The following is a 21,451-nucleotide window of genomic DNA, read 5'->3' as shown; positions in this document are numbered from 1 at the left end:
ACATTGGATGGCTACATGAATATCCCAAAAGCCCTACCACTGTTTCTGTTAGGATTGTCTCTATTAAAAGTGTCACCAGTTTAACTAAAGATATGCTGTTAAACTGATTTAGTGAAACCCATGTGGACGCTATTGAATGGATTTAAACCAGTTCAAATTCGAGCCAGGTTTAAACTCTAACCCCCTTAGTTTAAACTCTAACCACCTTAATTTAAACAATCTTTAAATTAAATTCAAATCACCTTAACTTCAATCACTTCAATTAAAGGAACCAGGTTCAAAACCAGTTTAAGAGGGTTCACACAGGGATTTGCACTGGTTCAACGAAATCGATTTAAAAGCAGATATGCATTAAAACTGCTCCACGGTCTAACTCAGTCAAGACTTCCCATTCCTTTTTCCTCTTGGCACTGGGGGCGAAGGTGTGGGGAAGCGGGCTGCAGCAGGAACTGGGGCGGGATCGCAGGAACCTGGCTCGGGAGTTTGCTACGCTCCTTGAGTTCTGTGTGGCCGGAGGTTTCCAGTTTGCCCCATGGCAGTCTTGCTGCCCGGGCGCCCCGATGCCAGGACAGGTGACCGGCTCAGGGCAGGACGGAGCTGCGGGACCAGCTAGCTTCGCATTCCTGCTGCGGGTCTAGTTCTCAGTTGCTCCGTGGAGTGAGCCAGGCTCCAGCGGGGGGCGGGTGGGCGGCGGCAGCTGGACCCATGGCTCACACCGGGAAGGGGGACTGGCACGGCGGGACCCACTGCCTTCTCATTCCCGAGCCCGCCCTCCGAGAAGGGGGCGACTCGGAGCTGGAGCATGCCAAGGGGGTGCATGGCCAGACCCCCTCCCCCAGGCAGGGCTGGGCCCCGCGGGGTGAAGCCCCTGGCTGCCCCGGGGGGAGGCGCGCAGCTTCTCCAGGTGCAATGCGCCCTGCGGAGCGCACGGGAGTGGCCAGCCGGGGGTTCTCTCGGCTCCCCGCCGGGCGGGCTGCCGGGGTGCCCGGCCCCCGGGGAGGGAGGCAGCTCTGCAAAGTTTGCAGCCGGCCTGGCCGGAGCTCGCCGCCCCCGCCGGGCCCTTTGCACACGAGTCCCCGGCGCTTCACACGGGCCGCGGCAGGGGCCAGATAAAGAGGCAGCTGCGAGCCCGGTGGGTGTGGCTGGAGCAGGGGGACCCTCGCGGAGAGCCCGAGCCGAGCGCGCCCCGGCAGGTGAGGATGGCGCAAAGGGACGGGGAGGAGAAGCGGCACCTGCTGGAGGAGCCCGGAGCCAGGTGAGAGGCGATTTCTCCCCCTTCAGTTACCCCCTCCATGGGGCAATCGTGTAACCCCCCCTCCCTTCTGATCCTCCTCCCAGTAACAAACCCCAGTCCCCCCCCTTCCTTCCCCCATAGCACCCTCCCCCTACACTGTCCCTTGTGTCTCCCCCATCTCTTGCAGGGGATCCCAGTGCTTCCCCCAGCCCAGCTCTGCAGCTCCCCAGGCTGGCCTGTCTCCCCCCTGCACTGTGGGACCCCAGGGAGAGAGCCCAGCCTGGCTGCAGCCTCCTCTCCCCCATTCCAGGCTGCCAGGCCCAGGTCCCCGAAGGTATTTAGGTGCCCAGCTCCCATCAGTGCCAATGGGCATTCGGCACTTACCTAGCTTTGAGGATCTGGGTTCCAGGGCACCTGCTTCTGGCTCAACAGGTTCCCTGGCTCTGGTGTCTCTCTGCCCTTTTGGGGGGAGAGGGTGTCTCTGGCACAGAAGGGCCCCCCAGTAATTTAGTCTGGGGGACCAAACCAATCCACTGTCTCCATCTGCTGCCCCTTATTGGGAGGAACTTGGAAATGGGGGCTACAGCTGGAATAACTGGTTCCTTTAGTGTTGGGGGGGGGGGGGAAGGAGGGCTTGCCTGACAGGGAATGAGTGACGGGTGGAAGAAGGAAGGGGTAGGGAATCTCCTGCTTTAGAGCTTCCAGTCCTCCCTGGAGGGAGGGGAGTTTTCAAGCAGGGGAGACTAGCTAGGCTCGGGCCAGGGCTTTCATGAGTGACTGGTGATTTTTAGGGTGCCCAGAATGAGATGCCACCAAGGGGTCTGTCTTTCAGAGGGTGAGTGCTCCAGCACTGTCTGAGAATTGGGCGTCTCAAGGTGGGCACCCAAAAATCCCTAGCTTCTCTTGAAAACCCTGGGGCACATTTCCTTTGGGGGGTGGGAAGGGAAGGGCCTTGGGCACAAAGGGGCATCATTTTAATTTCAATTGGAAATCTCCTTCCCCCTTTCAGACCCTCTCCCCGAGTTTCTCAGCCAGCAGTTCCCAAAAGTGGTCAGTAACGGTGACTCTCTGTCATTCAGGTCCTATCTGAGCATCTCCGAGAAGAACTTTCATAATTCCATGCTCAAGTACATTCCAGACACGTCCTCCATCGAGCTCGGCCTCCCGGGGAACCAGCATTGTCATTCCAACTGGGCTGCTGGCAGCCACTACGATTCCGAAAAGCAGCGGGCTCGAAGGAAACTCTACATCGCATCTGTGATCTGCCTGGTCTTCATGACAGGAGAAGTCGTAGGTAAGACGCCAAAGTAGCCTATGTTGTATGGCTTCCTTGGCTGGTAAGAGCCAAGATGCTGGAACAGCTAGATTGGACAAGAGATTTGTCTCCACCTCCTCCCTAAACTATTATGTGTGGCTATTAAACAGCTGCCACGGTCTGCCCTAGAAGTGGTTGCATTTCATTGTTCAAACAGCTAATCCCAAAAATATAATTGTGTATCTGGGTAAGGGCTTCATCCGGCAAGGTGGGCACTTGGTAGGATCAAACCTTAGGGCCCTGATCTTAAGCCCATTGAAACTGGTGACAAAAACTGCCATAGGGGCCCTGGGTTAAAGTGGCAGACACAATGAAAACCCAGATGAGTATTTTGCAGCAGGCTCTGGTTATAACCAGGAGCCCCTCTGGTCTCGGGAGCCCGCCATCACATGGACTCTGATCTTTCTTCAGGGTTTCCTCGGCACTGGTCGCGTGCCCCATCTGTGACGGGCATAGGGGCAGTACTGGTGCTCCTGGGGGCTTCCATCCTTTCACTGACTCATTCTTTCTCCTCCATGACTTCAGGGGGATACCTGTCCCACAGCCTGGCCATCATGACAGACGCAGCCCACCTGCTGACGGACTTCGCCAGCATGATGATCAGTCTGTTTTCCCTGTGGATGGCCTCGCGGCCGGCTACCAAAACAATGAACTTTGGCTGGCACCGAGCAGGTAACTTGCTGAGTGTATTCCCCTGCAGGGCAGGATATGAAGCCCAGGTGCTCAATGGAAGAACAACACTGGGTGTGGTGACATCTAACAATGCTCCTTTCTGCTGCTGGGTTTATCTGAAAGGAAGGGAGTTTCCTTGGTGTGGGGTTTGCAAAGGCTCTTGAATGGAGAGGGGAGGGAGGGACACTTGCAGAGCAGTGGGGGATGGGGAAGATGTCCAGATCCCACACAAGTCCCATCTGGCCAGTGCAGGCTAAGAACTGGGATCCAACAGACCCAACCCTGCGGAGCACACACCTGAATGCACAGGGGGGATCGCAGAAATCTGGGTGCAAGCTGTTTGCTAACCCAACTCCCCCGAGCAGGTGAGCCTTGTTATTGTCCCTTTTTACTGCCCCTGTGGATCCATTGTTCCAGGATCGTTGGCACCTCTGGCTCTAAGATCATTAGTTACCCCTGTGGGACCCTACCCCAGCAAACACCCATGCTGAGCCACTGGGCCCTTCTGGCAGCAAGTACTTCCCCATCATGTTGGGTCCAGTCGTAACCAGCCCCGTGGCACTCCTGCTGGAATGGGATGTTCCCCTTTCCTTGTTCTGACCTGATATTTGGGTACAGTAATTCCCTCCTTCCTTTAAGGGCCACCCCTATTAACTTCCATCTGAGGACAACCCGAGAGTTAACTCATCACTTAGCTGCAGTTCTAACCAGGGGAACAGCTTTGCTGACACCAAGGAGAGCCTCCTGCGAAATGCAGCAGCTGAAAGCCCACGTGCTGGGTAGATTTATTTCAGCCCACTATCTGTCCAAGGGCGGGGAAACCGCCAACTGCCTTTGCTCTCTACATTCTTACAGAGGCTCTTTAGTGCTGCAGTTGTTAAAGGTCTGTTAGCATTCCCATTGCCAGGCTCCCTTTGTCTGTCCCTCCGTCTGGCATTTGTGAGGCACCCAGTCCCCTTCTCCCCTCTCCAGTCCCGGCCATCTCCACGGTGTTTCTCTGCTGTCGTCATCTTGAGGTCATTAATTTTTTCCTAACTTTGAGCTAGTGCTGTGGAAAGTGCCGGACCACCAGACTTGCAGACTGAGGCCTGGTCTGTAAGTAGATGTTTACAGGCTATCATATCAAATAGGCTACCATGATTTCAGTGCGGGGAGGCGGCATTTAACTGAAATAGTTACATCTGTACCGCTCTGAGCACACACGTAGCTCTCTTGGGGTAAAGGTCCATTGGGCCCTGTCTAAACTCAAAGGGTGTATTGCTTTACCCATCCTGGGATAGTTAAAATGGTATCCGCTTAGTATGGATGCGGTTTTACCCGTATAAAGGTGCTTATCTAATAAATAGCTCATTTCCATATGGGAAGGTATAACTGCATCCACACCAGCAGCTGTACCAGAGTAACTAGGTTTAAAAAATTACACTTCGGAGTGAAATAAACTGGTACAAAATCTGTGTAGATCAGACCTTGTTCTGGTATAGCTTATGCCCCTTCCCTTACAGGTATAAATGATACAGGGGTACGCACCTTTATACCAGCGTCACTGCATCCACACTAGACGGGGTTGTGTAGCTTTAACTAGACTGGGAGAGTACAGAGGTGCAACTTGTGCCCAGAGAGCTGAATTCAGAGAGGACACGTCAGCTATGTTTCAGAGGGGGGCACAAGGGGAGGGTAAGGTGGCATGATTGACGAGCCGAGGGGCTGGAGGAAAGGTGTGGATCAGAAGCAACTAACAATGAGGGGGTGACTTAGAATTGTTAAACATAATTAGGACTAGTCCACCTGGGGAAATTGACCAGTATAGCTAGAGTGGAAGAATCGTTATTCTGCTAGAGTTTTATGTAGTATATTTCCCCATGTAAACCAGCCTTTAGGGGTCAATTCTGCACACCCCCCTCCCAGCTCCAGCCCCTATATGCTGCTCCGGTGCTGTATATGGACCATAAAGGAGTTGCAATTTCCCCTGGTGCAGGAGCTGCATAAGGCCAGCGGAAGTGGCTCACCACAGACCGCACTCTCAGTCCCTGGCGCTGGGGGAATCTGGGATTCTGTGCAGCCCTGGGGAGGCAGCCGTGAAGCCAAGAAGTCCCTGCATGAGGCTCCGTGGCCGCTGTCCCGCAGGGTGGCGAGTGCTGGGTGTCTGGAGGAAGATTTGCTGTGTGTTTCTTGCTCTCTAACCCTGCGTGTGCCGGGCTGTCTCTGCAGAGATCCTGGGGGCTCTGGTCTCAGTGCTGTCGATCTGGGTGGTGACCGGAGTCTTGGTTTATCTGGCCGCGGAGCGTCTGCTCTCAAACAACTACGAGATCGAAGGGGACGCCATGCTCATCACCTCCGCCTGTGCTGTGGCGGTGAATATCATGTACGTCTGGCCGAGTCACTGGCTCTTAGCTCCTCTGAGAACACTCCAAGGCGATGGGGCGGGAAGGGTCATTCATTGCTGGTCAAATTGCAAAGGTTAATCCCTCACACTGGAATGTTTCTTCTGGCCAATCCGAAAGGCCTGCCCGTCCAAACAGGCGATTAATCCGGGGATTAGCGGTCTCCCGAGGCCCGATCCTGCTCCCGTTGGAAGCCCCTGAGAGTCTGGCCGTTGATTTCCACTGGGAGCAGGGGCAGGCCCTTGGTTGGTAGAATGCCAGCAGGGATTTTGCAAGTGAGTTTGGAAGTGGCTGTGAAGGGCTCTGTGCTCCTCTCCCCTCCTTCCCACCCCCCCGCTCCCTGGAGCTAGTGTCCGCTGCACGCGGCTCGCACTAGAATCCAGGGCACCAAGGGGGCTGCGGGGTTCTCAGCTGTCTCCTCGGCCTCTACTGGGAACTACCAGACTGGGGTTCTGTTAACCCAAGCAGTGGGGCATAGGATTGAGGATCTGCGCCTCCCTCTGTGTCAGGGTTCCAGGCCCTCTGTTACTGAGCCAGAGTGATGCAGGCCAGAGCGTCTGTGGTTAGCGCCGTACGTTGCAGTCTGGGTTGGAAGCTGGCAGCGAGAGCAGGGTGGAACCTCGCACTGCACCCTGCACGGGGAGATGGAGGGGAGGTGGCTTTGCCCCTCTGCAGGCAGGGCTTGTCTCGACTGGTGCAGAAGGCATGGGAGGAGGCCGTGGGCTGAGGTGCCACGCTCAGTGACCTTGCTACTCCGTCTTTCCCTGCAGAATGGGAGTCGCTCTTCACCAGTCAGGTCATGGGCACAGCCACCATGGGCACAGCAAGCAGGGGAACACCAGCGTCCAGGCCGCCTTTATCCATGTGGTCGGGGACCTGCTGCAGAGCGTTGGCATCCTGGTAGCTGCATACATCATATATTTCAAGGTACGGGCTCTGTTGCTAAGAGTGTCTGAGCACAGAGGGCTGGAAACTCCCCACTGCGCGATGTACGAGGGATCTTTCATTTGTTGTGGCATGGAAGCTGGAGCATGAAGCGTGCTGTCCCAGGTGGAGGAAGGAAGAGGTGTGGTCTGAGCACAGGACTGGGAGCCAGGAACTCTTGAGTTCTTATCTTTGCTCTGCTGGTAATTCCTTCTCGGTCCTTGAGAAAGTCACTTAACCTCTCTGCCTTAGTTTCCCCGAATGCCTTGCCCAAGGACACAGAGGAAGTTAGTGGCAGAACACAGATTATATATGAATTTTTTTTTTCAATTGCATTTCACTTACTTCACCCACCACAGAAATGCAGCCACCTCTGGAATGGCATGCAGCAGCTGCCTAGCAGCAGTGCACAACCATGTAGGATAGGAATTGAGGAATTCTGTGTGAACTTGAAACTTCAGGGGAATGCAGGGATGCAGCTATCCAAGTTGGAACTTAGCGGAGACACTGATGCCTCAGCTCTGTGCTATATGATCCTTATTGTCCACACATGGTCAGGATCTCTGCTTCTCTTCTCTTCAGCAAGGAGGCAGGAGGTCCGGTGATGCTACGCTGGGGCATTGGGGTCCACACTCAGGCCAGGTCTATACTGAAAATTTTTGTCTGCATAGTAATGTCGCTAAGGGATGTGATTTTATTTGCAACGTTACTACACTGCTCAGAGTTTCACATGTACAATTATGCTGCCAAAAAAGTGCTTGTGTCAGGATCTCTTATGCACTTTTTTGACACTATAAATTGCTTCTACACTAGAATCATAGAATATCAGGGTTGGAAGGGACCTCAGGAGGTCATCTAGTCCAATCCCCTGCTCAAAGCAGGACCAATCCCCAACTAAATCATCCCAGCCAGGGCTTTGTCAAGCCTGACCTTAAAAACCTCTAAGGAAGGAGATTCCACCACCTCCCTAGCTAACCCATTCCAGCGTTTCACCACCCTCCTAGTGAAAGTTTTTCCTCCATATCCAACCTAAACCGTCCCCACTGCAACTTGAGACCATTGCTCCTTGTTCTGTCATCTGGTACCAATGAGAACAGTCTAGATCCCTCCTCTTTGGAACCCCCTTGCAGGTAGTTGAAAGCAGCTATCAAATCCCCCCTCATTCCTCTCTTCTGCAGACTAAATAATCCCAGTTCCCTCTCCTCATAAGTCATGTGCTCCAGCCCCGTAATCATTTTTGTTGCCCTCCGCTGGACTCTTTCCTATACCAGCAAACCCTTACTCAGAGGAAATAGTGCAGCATTTTGAATTATTGGCACCTGGATGTTCTCTGGAGGCCTCCCATCCAAGCAGTGACCAGGCTGCACCTCTGCTTAGCTTGTGATCTGTTCAGCTGTCACAACACACAGTACAATTGCAGATGAAAAATGGAATTTTCGTTTGGCATGAAGCTGAGTAGCTCAGGAAGGAAACCACTGAGCATTGTGTAATGAGATTACGCGGAGTCTGAGGGCCATTGTTTGAGTATGAGGCATTTGTGAGCTTTACATTAAATATACTGAGTAACCGCTTTCCTCCTCCCACCAGCCAGAGTACAAATACGCAGACCCCATCTGTACCTTCCTGTTCTCAATCCTGGTCCTTGGAACCACACTCACCATCCTCCGGGATGTCGTCCTTGTGCTGATGGAAGGTAAGGAGCTTCACAGAGCAGGGTAGTTAACCCGGTCCTGCCCCTGTGGTATGTTCTCCTGTGGGTTACAGGGTACCTCCCTTTCCGGCTGATGTGGGGCTCTGACCCTGTGTGCTTCTTGCTGTCTTGAAGGTACCCCAAAAGGGGTGGACTTCAACAACGTGAAGGAGATCTTGCTGTCCATCAATGGTGTGAAAGCCCTTCACAGCCTCCACATCTGGGCCCTGACTGTCTCGCACCCAGTGCTGTCAGTCCATATAGCTATCAGTAAGTATCTACCCTGCCTGCCGATTAGAGAGACAAGGTGGGGGAGGGAATATCTTTTACTGGACCAACTCCTGCTGGTGAAAGAGACGAGCCTTCGAGCTCTTCTTCAGGTCTGTGTCAGCTCGAAGGCTCGTCTCTTTCACCAGCAGGAGTTGGTCCAGTAAAAGATGCCACTTCAGCCATTTGTCTGTCTAACATCCTGGAACCAACCTGGCCACAGCAACACGGCACACATTTAGGACCTGGTAGAAGTGCTCCCGTCGCTTCAGTGGCATTGGATCGGACCCTGGGGGTAGAGCAGCGTGCTCCAAGAAGATCCGCTTTGGAGGCGTCAAGTGCTCTTGGCAGAAAAGCTGTTGGACGTGGAGGATCATGGGAGATTCCTCGATGCTGCACCAGCTTTGCCTGGTTTTGCGTCCAGCTCAGAGCTCTGCTTAGGTTCACCCAGAAGCTCATGATCCTTTAGTACAAAATTGGGGCCCTTTTTTTTGTTTTTTTTCTTTTTTGGTGGCTTTGCACAAGTTTCCATACCAAGAGACCTTTGTGGTTTGGCTGGGTTTTGCATAGGTCTCGCTTAGATAAGAGAATGTGATTCCCTGTACCCCCCAGATTATACAGTTTAAGACCCTGATCCTGCAAACTGATTGGTCTAGGCAGACCCGACTGGACTCCAGATAGTGACTGTGTCCTGAAAAAAATCACTTTTAGCTTTCTTTATTTTTGTTTAAAGCCAGAAGGGACCATGGTGGTCCTCTCCTCTGACCCCCTGTATGATGCAGCAGCTAGCCTTTCATCCAGCGATTCCTGGCACTTGTGACTGAGCTGGAGCACTGGTATCTGTTGGCGAGACGATAGCTCTATCTGGGTCTATGGATGTAGTGCACCCTGGTAGGCTCAAAGGCCAAGTTTTTACCCCATTACGTGACCTCTCCAGCTTCCATGCTTGTGTTCGTTCCAGATGAAAACACCGACGCACAGACAATCTTGAAGGAGGCTAGTTCCCAACTGCAAGGGGCGTTCAACTTCCACACCACCACCATCCAGATCGAGAACTACTCTGAGGACATGAGAGACTGCCAGGAGTGCCAGAGCCCCTCCGACTGAGCGCCTCTCTGCACGGGGCGGAGGAATCGGTGACTGACTGTGGACCAACAGTCCTGGAAACGCTGCGACCTCAGAGATCCTTTGCCGCCTCCCCGAACAAGGACACGCTGTGGTCAAGTGCCCGTTCGGAGGCAGCAGGGTGCCAGTCCCTGGGGCATTGGGATGAGGTGATATGACCGTGTTCTCTCCTGCGCTGTGTTTGAGAGACAGTAACATTTTCTTTTCTTTTCTTTTTTTATTTCACTTTCATCCCATCCCAAACAGGGAGCATCACTTTTAATATTCTGAAAATAAAGCAGATCAAACGATTCTGTCCCTCTGGCTTCATGCTCTGTGTGAGAGAGCCGTGCACTCTTCAGCGTGCTCTCGTCTGCTTGGTTTGCCGTAGGAGCAGCGGGAACGTCTAGTCTGATCCAGGGGCGCCATTTCACATTTTGGGGGCGGTGCAACATAGGCACCTGAGAACTCTAGGTTTTTTGCCACTAACAACTTAGAAATTAGCTGACGGGAACACTGTATCTAATTCCTATATAAAGAAAGAAAAACATATATATACAAACACCACCTAAAGCCATATTTTAAGTGTATATGTAAGTTTAGAACAATCAGGAGATAATACAGCAAGATATTCCCATTCCCAAGCCTTCAGGTATCAGTTTTGGAGCCTTAACGTAGATATCAGAAACACACGTGTATACTTTGTACACTCTCTTTAGTAGAGATAAATAAAATCTGCTTACTTTCTGTAACAGGCACTGTTACTGCCATTACCCACTCTATTTTAGTCAATTGTTTTTCACTCCACTAAAAACACAATTTTACTTAATTTTAACTGCACTTTTTAGCCCAAGCCCTGTGAGCCCAAGTCAGCTGACAAGGGCCAGCCAGCAGCCCTGTTACAGGTCGTTAATTTCAGTGTAGCCCTACCTTAAGGCATAGCTAATGATCTCCACCAGAATAAACCCAGACCCCAGTTACATTGCTTCCCCCAAAACCAGTTGTCCCTCTCCATTTTCTTTCCCTGCAAACTTCCACTTCAAAACCAACAGCTCTAAAAAGCCCCCCTAGAAAGCACTGCAAACAGGGACAGATGTCTGCAAGCCATCGCTGAGAGCAAAAGCCTTCCAGTCCCCGCACTGCTGCTTCCCCCCAGCCGACAGATGTGCACACAACCCCCAGCTCTACATGAGCCCAGCTCATGTGATGCTGCTGTAGGCAGCTGTTGGCTTTTTGACCTTGCTAGGATTTCGAGCAGCCCCATTCCCCCTGAATGAGGAAGACCTGCGTGCTTCACGAGCCTCTGCACCCTTCCCCATTTTTTGCACCCATCAGTCATTTGCACACGCTACCAGAGGGAGAGTCGCTGGGGGCCTTACGCAGAACTGGCAGCCTTACGCATTTCCTGCAAGATTCTCTGCCTGGGTAAGCAATGGCATCGATAGCCGAATGCTAAGGAAGTGAAACCTGATGGATGGATGGGAAGTGATTATTTTTCAAATGCTGAACACTGAGAGACAGAAAAATAAATTCCCGCTCTTAATAAAAGGGTGGGGGACATAATCACATTTGGGCTTGGGCTGGAACCCCAGGCTCTGAAACCCCATGCGGGTCTCTTGCTGAGTCCAGGCTCCAGCCTGAATGGCTACGCTGGAATTTCTAGCCCCACAGTCCAAGTCAGTTGCCCTGGGCTCCAGGACTCCATGCTGTGGGTTTTTTATTGCCGTGTCAACCCGCCCTGAGAGGACAGCCCTGACAAGTGGGTGCTGCGTTACCCCAGTGGGCCCTGCAGGGGGCACTAGAGAGACCAGCTACAGCCAGGCGGGTGCGTTTGGGTCTCCACGCAGGTGAGGGGGCAGTTTCAGCCCCGCCAACCCCAACGGTGCAAACCTCAGGGGTCAGGCCCCATCCTGCCTTCGCTGGTGCTTATGACAACTCCTTATCCCACCCCTCCCTGCCCAGCCAGGTTTTAACAGCTCATACCTGTTGATGAAGATTGCCTGTGACCATGCAGAGCGGAAAGGAGGAGCGGAGCGGGGCGGGCGGGGTGGGGTAACTGACTTTGGGATGATGGACGCTTTCAGCAGCTCATCTCTACTACGCTGCTTTTGCTAGGCTCAAAGAAACTGAACGTGGCTCCGCTGCGAGCTTCCTCACAGCAGTGCCGCATGAAGGCCAGCAGCAGCCAGTGAGGTGCATTGCAGCCAGTGGCAGGAAGGGTATGAACAGCTCAGTGGGTTGGTTGCCTCTGGTCAGTCGCTAGTGGCAGGCGCTGGCAGAAAGATCCATCAGGTCAGTTCCTTGATGCCCAAGTGACAGATTGATTTAGTGCGGGCCGGGCATCGACATCTTTGGAGTTATGGGTGCTCAGCACCGCCTAGAGGGAGCTAAGCCCCCGCAGGGAGAGGGAGCCTGTGCCCATAGGCATGTTTTATGGGCAACGAGGCCTGCTCCCTTGCATGAATGATTGTCCCAGGATTATTTACGGTGCCGCTCACAGTGCGGCTTGGAAATAAAACCAGGGTTATTTATGCAGCCGCGGTGGAGTGATATTTACGACACGGAGGTTACGAGCCACCCTCTTTATGAAATAATCACTCCTGACGGGCTTGGCTTCCCATTGTTTATAGACTGCTCGGAACGTTTTTAGGGCTCTCTCGGGCGATGGGTGGAGCTGTCATTTTTCAAAGCAGCGAAGGCAAGGAAAGCCCTGGCCTTAATGACTCTGCTAAAGAAACCGCTTTCACCTTGTCGGGCCAGATCCTCAGCTGCAGTAAATCAGCGTAGCTTCACAAGGGCCTGGCTGGCGTAAATCAGCTTAGCAGCGCTGCAGACAGTGGCGCTCCATCCATTTACACCTGCTGAAGATCTGGTCCTGTCTGTAGGAATCTCCATTCATTTCTCACAGTCAGGCTGACCTCACCAGAGGGTTTTAATAGGTTTGTAAGTCAAATGGGTCAGTGTCAGATGTGGATTTTGAGCAGCCTTCCCAAGCTAAGAAGATTGGGCTTGGTTAGGACTTGACTGGGAGACTTAAAAACAAGTACACTTATACAGAAAATTACTTGATATTAACTAATTAATCTTCACACACATCAGTTATGAATGAGCTATTACTGTCCCCATTTTACAGATGGAGAAACTGAGGCACAGCAAGACACCATGACTTCCCAAGATCACCCAGCAGCTGTCCTGGGACTAGAACCTAGGTATCATTGGTCCTAGTCCTGAGCTCCACTAGGCAACACTGTCTTGCTAGGTAGCCAGCCACCCTGACCATTCATAGCTATTTACACAGTCCTGGACCCCTTCTACAAGAATTACAGGATGTTAACTCCCCCGTGCCCTGGCTAAACTCCAATTTGGGCATCTGCCTCCCTAAAAGCTTGCCAACAATTTCAGCTGGAAGTGGTATTCTTCACTTCCCTCCGCAAAATCTTGTGTGCCATTGGTGTGTGTTGCTCAGTTACCACTGCATTCCACCCCAGAGGAGGCTGCATTTCAGTGGTGGGTGAGGCAATTCCCCTTTGCGGAACCTGGCACAGGAGAGGGATAAAGGCGAGATATTTGTATCATAGGGAAGCAATTAAAGGCTGAATGATCAGAAATATGCTGTGGGAGCCCTGTAGCTTTCACAGCATGTTCGGCTATTTCCTTCAGATCACCCCAGCTGAAATTCCAGTGGGAAATCCACCGTCGGGATTTCTTTATGACTTCATTGTCTCCATCCAGCCTCGCTCCAGCTTTATTTATAAGCATCATTTTCTGAGCCCATAATCCTGAGAACCTTAACCAAAGCACTTCTGGAGACCCCGGCAGCAACCTAACTGCCTCCTCGGCACATTGCTTCAAAAGCAGCTGCTGTGTCTCATTTATCTTCTTGTTTGAGGCTGGTCCAAATTCATGTTTATGGCTGTTTAATTAGGAGCTAATGACTTCCGTTTGGCCTTTCTTTCTTTCTCTGCCATTGACAGGTTCTGCTCAGCAAGCGCTCAGGTTGTCAGTTTCATCGCTAATAATGCTGCCTTTGTTCAGCTCAGAAACTGAACAATATGACTCTGCTGCGAACTTCCCCACAGCAGTGCCACAAGAATTTTGGCAACAGCTGCTGCAGTGCTTTAACAGCGTGAATTTCTGCACAACGGTGCCCTGTCTTGCTGAGTCAATGGTCCCGCATGAGTTCTTCTTAGGCCAAAGCACACAGAGCTAACCCTTTGTGCTCAAGTAACCATGATAGACCCTGGTCGTCAGTGGGTGTGGGTGGGATTGAACCTGGGACCTCTGGAGCTTAGTGCATGAGCCAAAAGCCAACTGGCTGTTAGCTAATCAAACGTTAGGCCCCACAATACCTCTCTGAGCAGAACCCATCATCAGCATGTCCCCTGGAATGGTGGTTGAAGATAAGGAAGTATAGCTAGGGAAAAGTAGCTTTTACCAATGGGAAACTGAGGCACAGAGCAGCCAAGGCCTATGTTCTCAAAAGCATCTGCTAACTTGGTGTCCATTTGTCAAGCACCCAACTTGTAACACTAGGGCCTGAGCTGCAGGACCCGCTGCTCCCCTTAGATTCAACAGGATTTGGGGTGCTCGACACAAGGTGAGATTCAGGCCTGAGGGGTCTCAAGCTGGGCACCCATAATTAGGCCTATATTTTTAAAAGGGCTCACTAAGTGACTTTGCCATGGTCACAAAGGCCAAAGCCTCAAAGTTATGTGCGGGAGGGATAGCTCAGTGGTTTGAGCATTGGCCTGCTAAACTTACCGCTGTGAGTTCAATCCTTGAGGGGACCATTTAGGGATCTGGGGCAAAAATTGGGGATTGGTCCTGCTCTGAGCAGGGGGTTGGACTAGATGACCTCCTGAGGTCCCTTCCAGCCCTGAGATTCTATGATTCGATGTGAGGTACCGGAATACCTTGGGCCAAAACGAGCCTGAGTTAAGATGAGAAGCCAGGCGTTCTGCCTCACTGTTCCCTGCTCTGATTACTCAACAGCTTTCCCTGCTAGATCTGGAAGTAGAAGCCAGGTGTCCTGGTTCCCATTGCACGGCTTTGCTTAATACAGAACGCTGCTAGGAGGCGTTTTAGGGGAACACGTAGAAACGATACAGGCTTGGAGGTAATTGCTTTGCCCCGCTGAGAGCCTGAGCTAGGTTTCCATCAGGAAGAACAATAAAGTCCCTCTTGAGTGCACACGATTGCCGTGCGAGGTGATTTAACCCCGCGAGCCTTACACTAGTGCCGCTGTGTTGAGCAGAACATGCCTGGGAGCCATTGTTGCCAACCCTAGCGATTTTAATCAGAAATCGCATGATAGTTGATGTTTGTTTTAAAGCCCCAGCTCCTGGAATCAGGTGATTATGTGAGACTCTTGGCTTTCACTGGGAATAAAAAAGTATGTTTTTAGCTCTCCTGGTTGCAGAGAAAACCTAGAAAAATGTGACCCCCTAAATGTTCCATCATCCCAAGGCAAAGAAAAAAATGCACCATTTACTACTTTTTTACCTCTCGGGCTTAAAAATCATCTCTCGTCATTTTGGTGGCCTGATTCATGATTTTTGACCTCGTGGGTTGGCAAGAACAGGTAGACAAGGCGAGTCGCAGACACAGGAGCTTTCTAGACTTCTCCCTGGGCCCTTTGGTGGCACATCCAGAACCGGACACAATAGTTGTTCTGAGGCACATCCGACTGGACCCACGGTTATTTTTATCTGAGGACAATAACTAGTTTTGTCTGCTGATGGGAGGATGACTGGGCTTCATTCTCAGCCTTGTGCTGAGTCTGAGCTGTTCAATGCATGGGTATAAAACAGACCCTTGATGCCTATTCCAGATTAAATGAGTTTGGATTCATGGAAGATCAAACTCCTAACAGGGCAGCAAACATTACAACAGCTCCCCAGTGTGAGTATCACGGACAGGTGCTGACCCCTAGCGGCAGCAGAGGGAGGGATGATCCCTGGATTGTGTTCCCGCACTTCCACAGGACCCTATTTCTGCTCCTGTATTTCTGGTGAGTTGAAATAGGGATTGTGGCTGTCACCAGGACAATCAATGGAATATACATTCAAACCCAGCTGAGACTCCAGAGGCAGGTCAAGAAATGGAAGCGCCCAGCATCCCTGGAAACCTTTATTTGTACTGGTAAAACCCAATAAAGACGGAAATTCCTTCCAGTATCTCGCCAGCTACCGTTAACGTGAGTGTATCCCGCTCAGAGCCCAGCATTAGGGAGGTCTAAGCAAGGAATGTTGCCCCAGGCCCCACTGGGATTCCCGTTCGCGTGCCTGTAACAACGGCTAGATCAGTAACGTTAAAGTCTGTAGCACTGGAATCCCAGCTCAGTCCGGTATCCTAGGAGCATGGGAATAATGCATCCAGCACAGCGGCTGCCTCCTCTCCAGCTTTGCTTCCCAAGGGCTCCGCTGGGCTCTCCCTGGCGCTAGGGTTTCTCTAAGTGCCGGTACTTCTTGCGCAGCACGGACACCTGGTCCTTGAACAGCACGGGGTCCAGGCGGAGCTGCGAGTGCACCAGTGGCATGTAGCCAAACCAGGCTGCGAACTGGTTGAGGCAGTCCTGGTGCTGGGAGAATTGCAGGTTCCCGCTGGAGACGGCCGCGCTCTTAGACCTCTGCGGGGCGCAAGAGGAGAAGAGAGTGCTCAGGGCTATTGCACAGACTTAGGGACTTATCCTGGTGGTTTTGCCATTGATTTCAGCAGGACGAGGAGCAGACCCTAAATTAGAGGCATTTGGCCCAATAGCTCATTTGTAAGCCCCCAAGGAGGGAGAGGGGAAGCCATCAAAACCACAGAAGGAGGTAGACGGAGAACTGTGATCAGAACACATGGGCGAGCGAACCGCAGGCAACGAGAGAGGAGAAGTGGGGGTGCAGGAGCTAAGGGGCTGATAGCTCAGAGGGAGAGCTGGGAGTTTCCACAGCTTTCCCTTCTCCACCTACATCACAGGTTGGCCCTGAACAAGCCGGAGAACCAGGCACTCCCCAGCTCTCTGAGAGATCCCACCCAGAGCAATGAACCCCCTGGGGAGAGCCGTGTTGCAGCTGCTCCTGTTATTCGTTGTAGGGGATGTGGCCTAAGACCAGGCCCCGGAGGAAAGTAGAAGCAGTGGCCAGTGGGGTCGCCCTCTGATAGGAGCCTTTTCCAGAATGCCCTTCCTGGAGCTGGCCCTTTAAATCTGGGAGAAACAAGCTGCTGCAGCTCTAGGGGGAACGTTTTGCACCTAACAGTTACAATCTGCACCTCCCGCCCATCTGGTAAGTATCTGTCTTTTATTTTGCTGTCTTGGCCTGAGGGGACTGCCCATCTCCAGTTCCTTCCCCCTCCCTCTGCCCTACAGGGCACAGCAGTCTCTGAGCTGAGCTGGGACTGGTTCCTCCAGGATGCACACAGCCTGCCTGCCGCCAGCCCTGTGCTCTGGACGTGGCCGCAGGCCCGGGGGCCGGAGCTATGCTGCCCCAGGAGGGGGGCTCTGAAGGGAGTTGGCTGGGTGGGAAGCAGACCGAGCTCTCTGCGGGTGCTGGAAGGGGCTAGGCCCTGAGGACGTAAAGGAAATATTTAGGGTGGCCCCTGGGCATATGGCACTGAGCAGGTAAGGCCTGGATGTTTTAGGCTATTGGGAAACATTGCCTAGTGGTGAGCTCTACCCGGGTGCGGGATGGCTTCCCTCGGGGACAAGGCAGCTCTGCTGCTTAAGTCATTAAGGACTGAAGAGGGCAGGGCACCGGGGCCCAGGCAGCAGGACCCATCCGCACTGTCCGAGGGGGCCCAAGAGGACCCTCACTTCGAGGATTCTATGCTCCCCCCGTCCCCCATGCCTGATACGCTCCTGTCTTGGTGGCGCCCCAAAGCACCACTCTCAGCTCCCTACCTCCTGGTGCTGCTTCTTCTGGGTCACTTTGATGGGAGGCAGCTTGGTGACGGCAGACACTAGGAAGTTCATCAGAATGTCTTCACAGTTGGAGAGCTGATCGATCAGGCTCCTCAGGCTGGCAGGCAGGTAATTGGTGAAGAGGCTGTGATAATACCTGGCGGGGGGGGGGAGCAAGGCAGAGACTGTGATAATATCTGCGGCGGGGGAGGAGGGAGAGACGGGAGGGGTGTCTCAAAGAGCATGAGCCTGCTGGACCTCCTTGTACATTTCCGCTGTGTTTGGCTTTGCCACCGAGGGACCATCCCGTTCCCCAAGGCTGGGGGTGGCCAGAGCATGTCCCATGGGCCAAAGGCCTCCTACAGCCACAATGCAAGTCCCGGCAGCTCTCTCCTTCCACGTGGCGGCACAGGCCGGGGAAGAGACAGGCCCTGTCCTCGCTCTGTGTTCCTCGCCTCTCCTCTGTTCCAGAGGACTTTCCCCAGCCACGGACGCTCAGGCTAATGCACCAGCCACTTGGCTCGGCAGCTTCATCCGTAGCACGGATGAAGGCTGCTCTTTGTGAGCTGAAAGCAGGAGACCCACGTTCTCCTCCCGCCCTCGACCCTCAGGCCATGACTTTCTAAAACGGGCACCAGTCGAAGCGCTCCTGGATGCACAGGGCTGGGTGCTCAGCACTCCCTGCATCCCGGCCACTTCTTCAGGTCCCTGCCTATGGATTTAGGGAGCTATCTTTAGCCTCCTCTTTTTCAAAAGCTTGGCCTAGGTCTCCCTCCCTGTCCTGGTGTCCAAATGGAGGTTCACAGAATCATAGAATATCAGGGTTGGAAGGGACCTCAGGAGGCCATCTAGTCCAACCCCCTGCTCAAAGCAGGACCAAAGCAGGTTAGCCCTACTGAACTCCTTCCCGGGGCATGGGGCTCGATTAGTCCGTTACTACATTGCAGGACCACTTCCAGCACATGGCCAGGCCGGGCCCCGTTGTCCTGGACGCTGCACAGACACGTAGCAAATGGCAGCCACCGTCTCAGTCGAGGGTAAGTGCTTTGAGATCCTCAGCTGGAAGGTGCTATCTAACCCCAGGCCTGTTATGACTGAAGCCTCCATGTCTGGGCTATAGACGGTTCCTACCACTGGGTGGCTTCAAGCTAGTTCATCTTCCCGTGGAGCTTTTGGGTGGAAGAACAGAGCCCTCCAGCGTTCACTCTGCCTGGGACCCTCAGGCCGGAAGTTCTGGAGAAGGTGCTTTACCTGTGATAGAACGCAGCTGCGGTGAGAACCATGGAGAACTCATTGGTCCACTTGGAGGTGTAGCCCCACTGGCTCTGGTTGGAATCCCAGAAGTGACTCCGCATGGGGAACCCAACAATGCGGTCAGGGAAACTCCTCCACACCACAAAGGCAAAGTCAACCTGGGGAGCCAGACGGAGAGAGTTCACCACCAGGGCAGGGCCGATTAGCAGCAGATCCGGAGACAAACACCTCCATCATTTGGAGGAGAACACTGCGGAGAGCAGAACTACCCTGGCTAGGACAGAGCCCGTCTGGATTTGACCCGCTCGATCTTTACCACCATCGCTACTCTCTGCGAAGAACGGGCACGTCTTCAAAACATCCTCAGTACCTCTCCGAGCCTCGACACCTTGTGCCATGCAACCTGCACCTCCCTACTCCCTTTAAGGACATGGATCCTCTCCCCCAAGCCACACCCCAACCAGCTAAGAGCAGAAACGCAATGCCTCAATCCTCGCCTGCAAGCCAGGTTGCCTGCTGCCATGTGATCCTACTGGATCACACGCGGTAAGCGCCCTTGGGCCGGGCGCGTACTGGGGTGGAGGGCCTGCCGGGCACAGCCAGGCGTCTCAGCGAGAGACGTGGGTGATTCAGCAGGTGGCATGCTGCCATGTGGGTTTTTCCTGGAGGTCTCTTATTCAAGTACTCAGCCAGCCCAGCCCTGCTTAGCCTGGGAGATCTGGTGCCCCAGCGTGGTAAGTGCCAACGACCTGGCGGGGGTGCTGTGCTGGAGAGATGTAAAGCAGAGCTTCTGGCTGCTCAGGGGCCATGGCACTTTTTGTAAGAGGGGGGCATTAACCCCAACGTCCTGACCAGATTCTAGCTTGATTATTATTACAGGGTCTATTCCCACCATAGTTTATTTGCCCCTCCTGCCCTCAACTCGGGCCTGATCCTGCGATGGTGAGCATTCTTTAGCAGGCCCTGGGAGTTGAGGGCACTCAGCACATCACACGATCTGTAGAGTTGCTGTACCCTGTTGAACTCCTGCCACGTTCCAGCCGAGAGGTGGCTGCACTTTCCATGGTGCTCTGGGTACAGAGGCGGATTATGGTTTTGTGGGGCCCTGAGCCCCACCCATTCTGCCTGCAGTCCCACCCCACCCCCTACCCCACGGGGTCAGAGCACTGGTTGGGCTGGCAGAGCCGGACAGGGCAGGAACACCGGGCGGGCAGAGTGAGCTGGGGCACGGGGGCGCTCATTTTCCCAGGGTCCCCCGGTTGGCTGGAGCCGCTCGGGATAGGCCCTGTTGGCCCAGTGGCTAATCCGTGGACAGCTTGTGAAGCCCCTTGAGACCCTGCTCTCCCATGAGGCATCTTTATCTAGGTCCCTCCAGCCCCGGGTCTCACCTCGCTGGTCGACAGGCTGGTGTGTTCATCCAGGCTCAGCACCGCATCCGTCCCGATGGCCGAGTACGGGAAGAAACGGTCGCTTACCTGGAGCGAGAGGGAACAGCAGAGTCAGGGAGGGGGCCAGAGCCCCTCCCGCCCCTTCCCCATCCCTTGGAGAGCGCAGGCTAGTGCAGAGCAGCGGGCGCCTGCCGCTGAGTCCCGGCTGGGCCACTGCTGAGCCGCTCCCTGATGCACAAATCCGGGCTGCGGTTCTTTGGCCGCACGTTCCCCGGCCGCACATTCCCCTGGCCCTTGGGAGGGCCGAGCTGCCGCAGCGCGGAGAGCAGCAGCCCCACCGTGCCCTGGGGGGTGCATAGCCCCTTCACAGCCCTCCCTGTCCCGCCCGAGAAATCCCGCGGCGGCAGGCCCACAAACAAACCAACCCGGCGACTGCTTACTTTCCGCCGGCCGTGAATGACTGTCAAAGGCACTGCTGTCTGGGGCCATTTCCCCCTCGGTGGGGGAGGCTTCTCGCAGCTCCACAGGACTAGGATCTAAAACCAAACCCGAGGGCGCCTAGGTCAGCACAAGTGGGTGGCTCTGTGTGTCTAGGAGGGGGCGGGAGGGTGTGCCCCAAACCCACAGCCTCCCAGTCCTCCCACCCAGCTGGAAAGTTCGAGCCTGGCACGGAGCTACCACCCTCGCTTTAATCAAACAAACCCGGGCGTCACTAGGGGCCCAACCGCCCACCTGTGGCTGCTTTTAACTTCTACTTGCTATGCAAATAGCTTCTAATTGGAGCCTGGAAGTACTCTCCCAGCTCGAAATTACAAATCGTAATGCCAAGGCTGGACGCCCCTGCCCGGGGCTGCGGGCGTGGGGCAAGGTCTAGTTAAAGAGGGTGATTAATAAAGGTACATAAAACTCTTCCCTCTCCCATCCCTTTGCCCCAGATAAACCCTTTGGGTCTGATTTCCAGAGGTGCTGGGGCCAGCTCCAGAACCGGTGTCACTCCATTGGAGTCAATGGGCCCGAAACCCCCAGCTGGCATAAATCAGTGTCACGCCATGGGTGTCAGTGGGTCAGATCCGCACATGGGGCGATTCGGCATCGCTCCATTGAAATCAGTGGGGCCAGATCCTCCGCAGGTGTAAATTAGCATTGCTCCGTCGGTGCGAATGGAGCTATGCTGACTTCCGCCAGCTGTGGGCTGACTTTCTGGTGGAGGTTCGGGGGCTCAGCACCTCTGCTGATCTACCAGGGCCTTTCCATGGCTTTCTGGGTCTCTATGTGCCGTTGTCAGAAGTGGGTCTAAGGCACCATGGCCCCAGATCCAATGCCTGCGGGAGTCAATG

At 53.8% G+C, this 21,451-nt stretch overlaps 2 protein-coding genes across 2 annotated transcripts in view; one reads left to right on the top strand and one right to left on the bottom strand.

The window, feature by feature from the left end:
• Positions 1-1,215: 1,215 nt before the first annotated feature.
• On the top strand, positions 1,216-9,882 carry SLC30A2 (solute carrier family 30 member 2). Its single transcript, XM_074934278.1, has 8 exons — positions 1,216-1,255; positions 2,314-2,528; positions 3,075-3,221; positions 5,430-5,583; positions 6,373-6,529; positions 8,114-8,219; positions 8,352-8,486; positions 9,445-9,882. Exons 2-8 carry the CDS (start codon positions 2,354-2,356, stop codon positions 9,588-9,590), a joined length of 1,020 nt encoding a protein of 339 aa, XP_074790379.1. The 5' UTR covers positions 1,216-1,255; positions 2,314-2,353; the 3' UTR covers positions 9,591-9,882.
• Positions 9,883-15,683: 5,801 nt separating this feature from the next.
• EXTL1 (exostosin like glycosyltransferase 1) overlaps positions 15,684-21,451 on the bottom strand; it is a 46,912-nt gene continuing 41,144 nt past the window's right edge. Inside the window, exons 7-11 of the mRNA XM_074934412.1 lie at positions 20,555-20,650; positions 20,115-20,201; positions 18,724-18,884; positions 17,473-17,629; positions 15,684-16,215 (exon numbers count right to left, since the gene is read on the bottom strand). Of these exons, the coding sequence (XP_074790513.1) occupies positions 16,027-16,215; positions 17,473-17,629; positions 18,724-18,884; positions 20,115-20,201; positions 20,555-20,650 (690 nt within the window). The 3' untranslated portion in view covers positions 15,684-16,026. The remainder of the gene's footprint in view (positions 16,216-17,472; positions 17,630-18,723; positions 18,885-20,114; positions 20,202-20,554; positions 20,651-21,451) is intronic.

This window comes from Natator depressus, chromosome 19 (assembly GCF_965152275.1).
Source record: "Natator depressus isolate rNatDep1 chromosome 19, rNatDep2.hap1, whole genome shotgun sequence".
NCBI classification, from domain to species: Eukaryota; Metazoa; Chordata; order Testudines; family Cheloniidae; genus Natator; species Natator depressus.
The sequence above is the reverse complement of the archived record's forward strand: the minus strand, read 5'-3'. Positions and strand labels throughout refer to the sequence as shown.

Excerpts from the sequence above, each read along its gene's own strand:
- SLC30A2 (XM_074934278.1), top strand. The coding sequence starts at position 2,354 with ATGCTCAAGTACATTCCAGACACGTCCTCCATCGAGCTCGGCCTCCCG. Across the intron at positions 8,220-8,351 it reads CGTCCTTGTGCTGATGGAAG|GTACCCCAAAAGGGGTGGAC; the intron begins GTAAGGAGCTTC and ends GCTGTCTTGAAG. Across the intron at positions 8,487-9,444 it reads GTCAGTCCATATAGCTATCA|ATGAAAACACCGACGCACAG; the intron begins GTAAGTATCTAC and ends TGTTCGTTCCAG.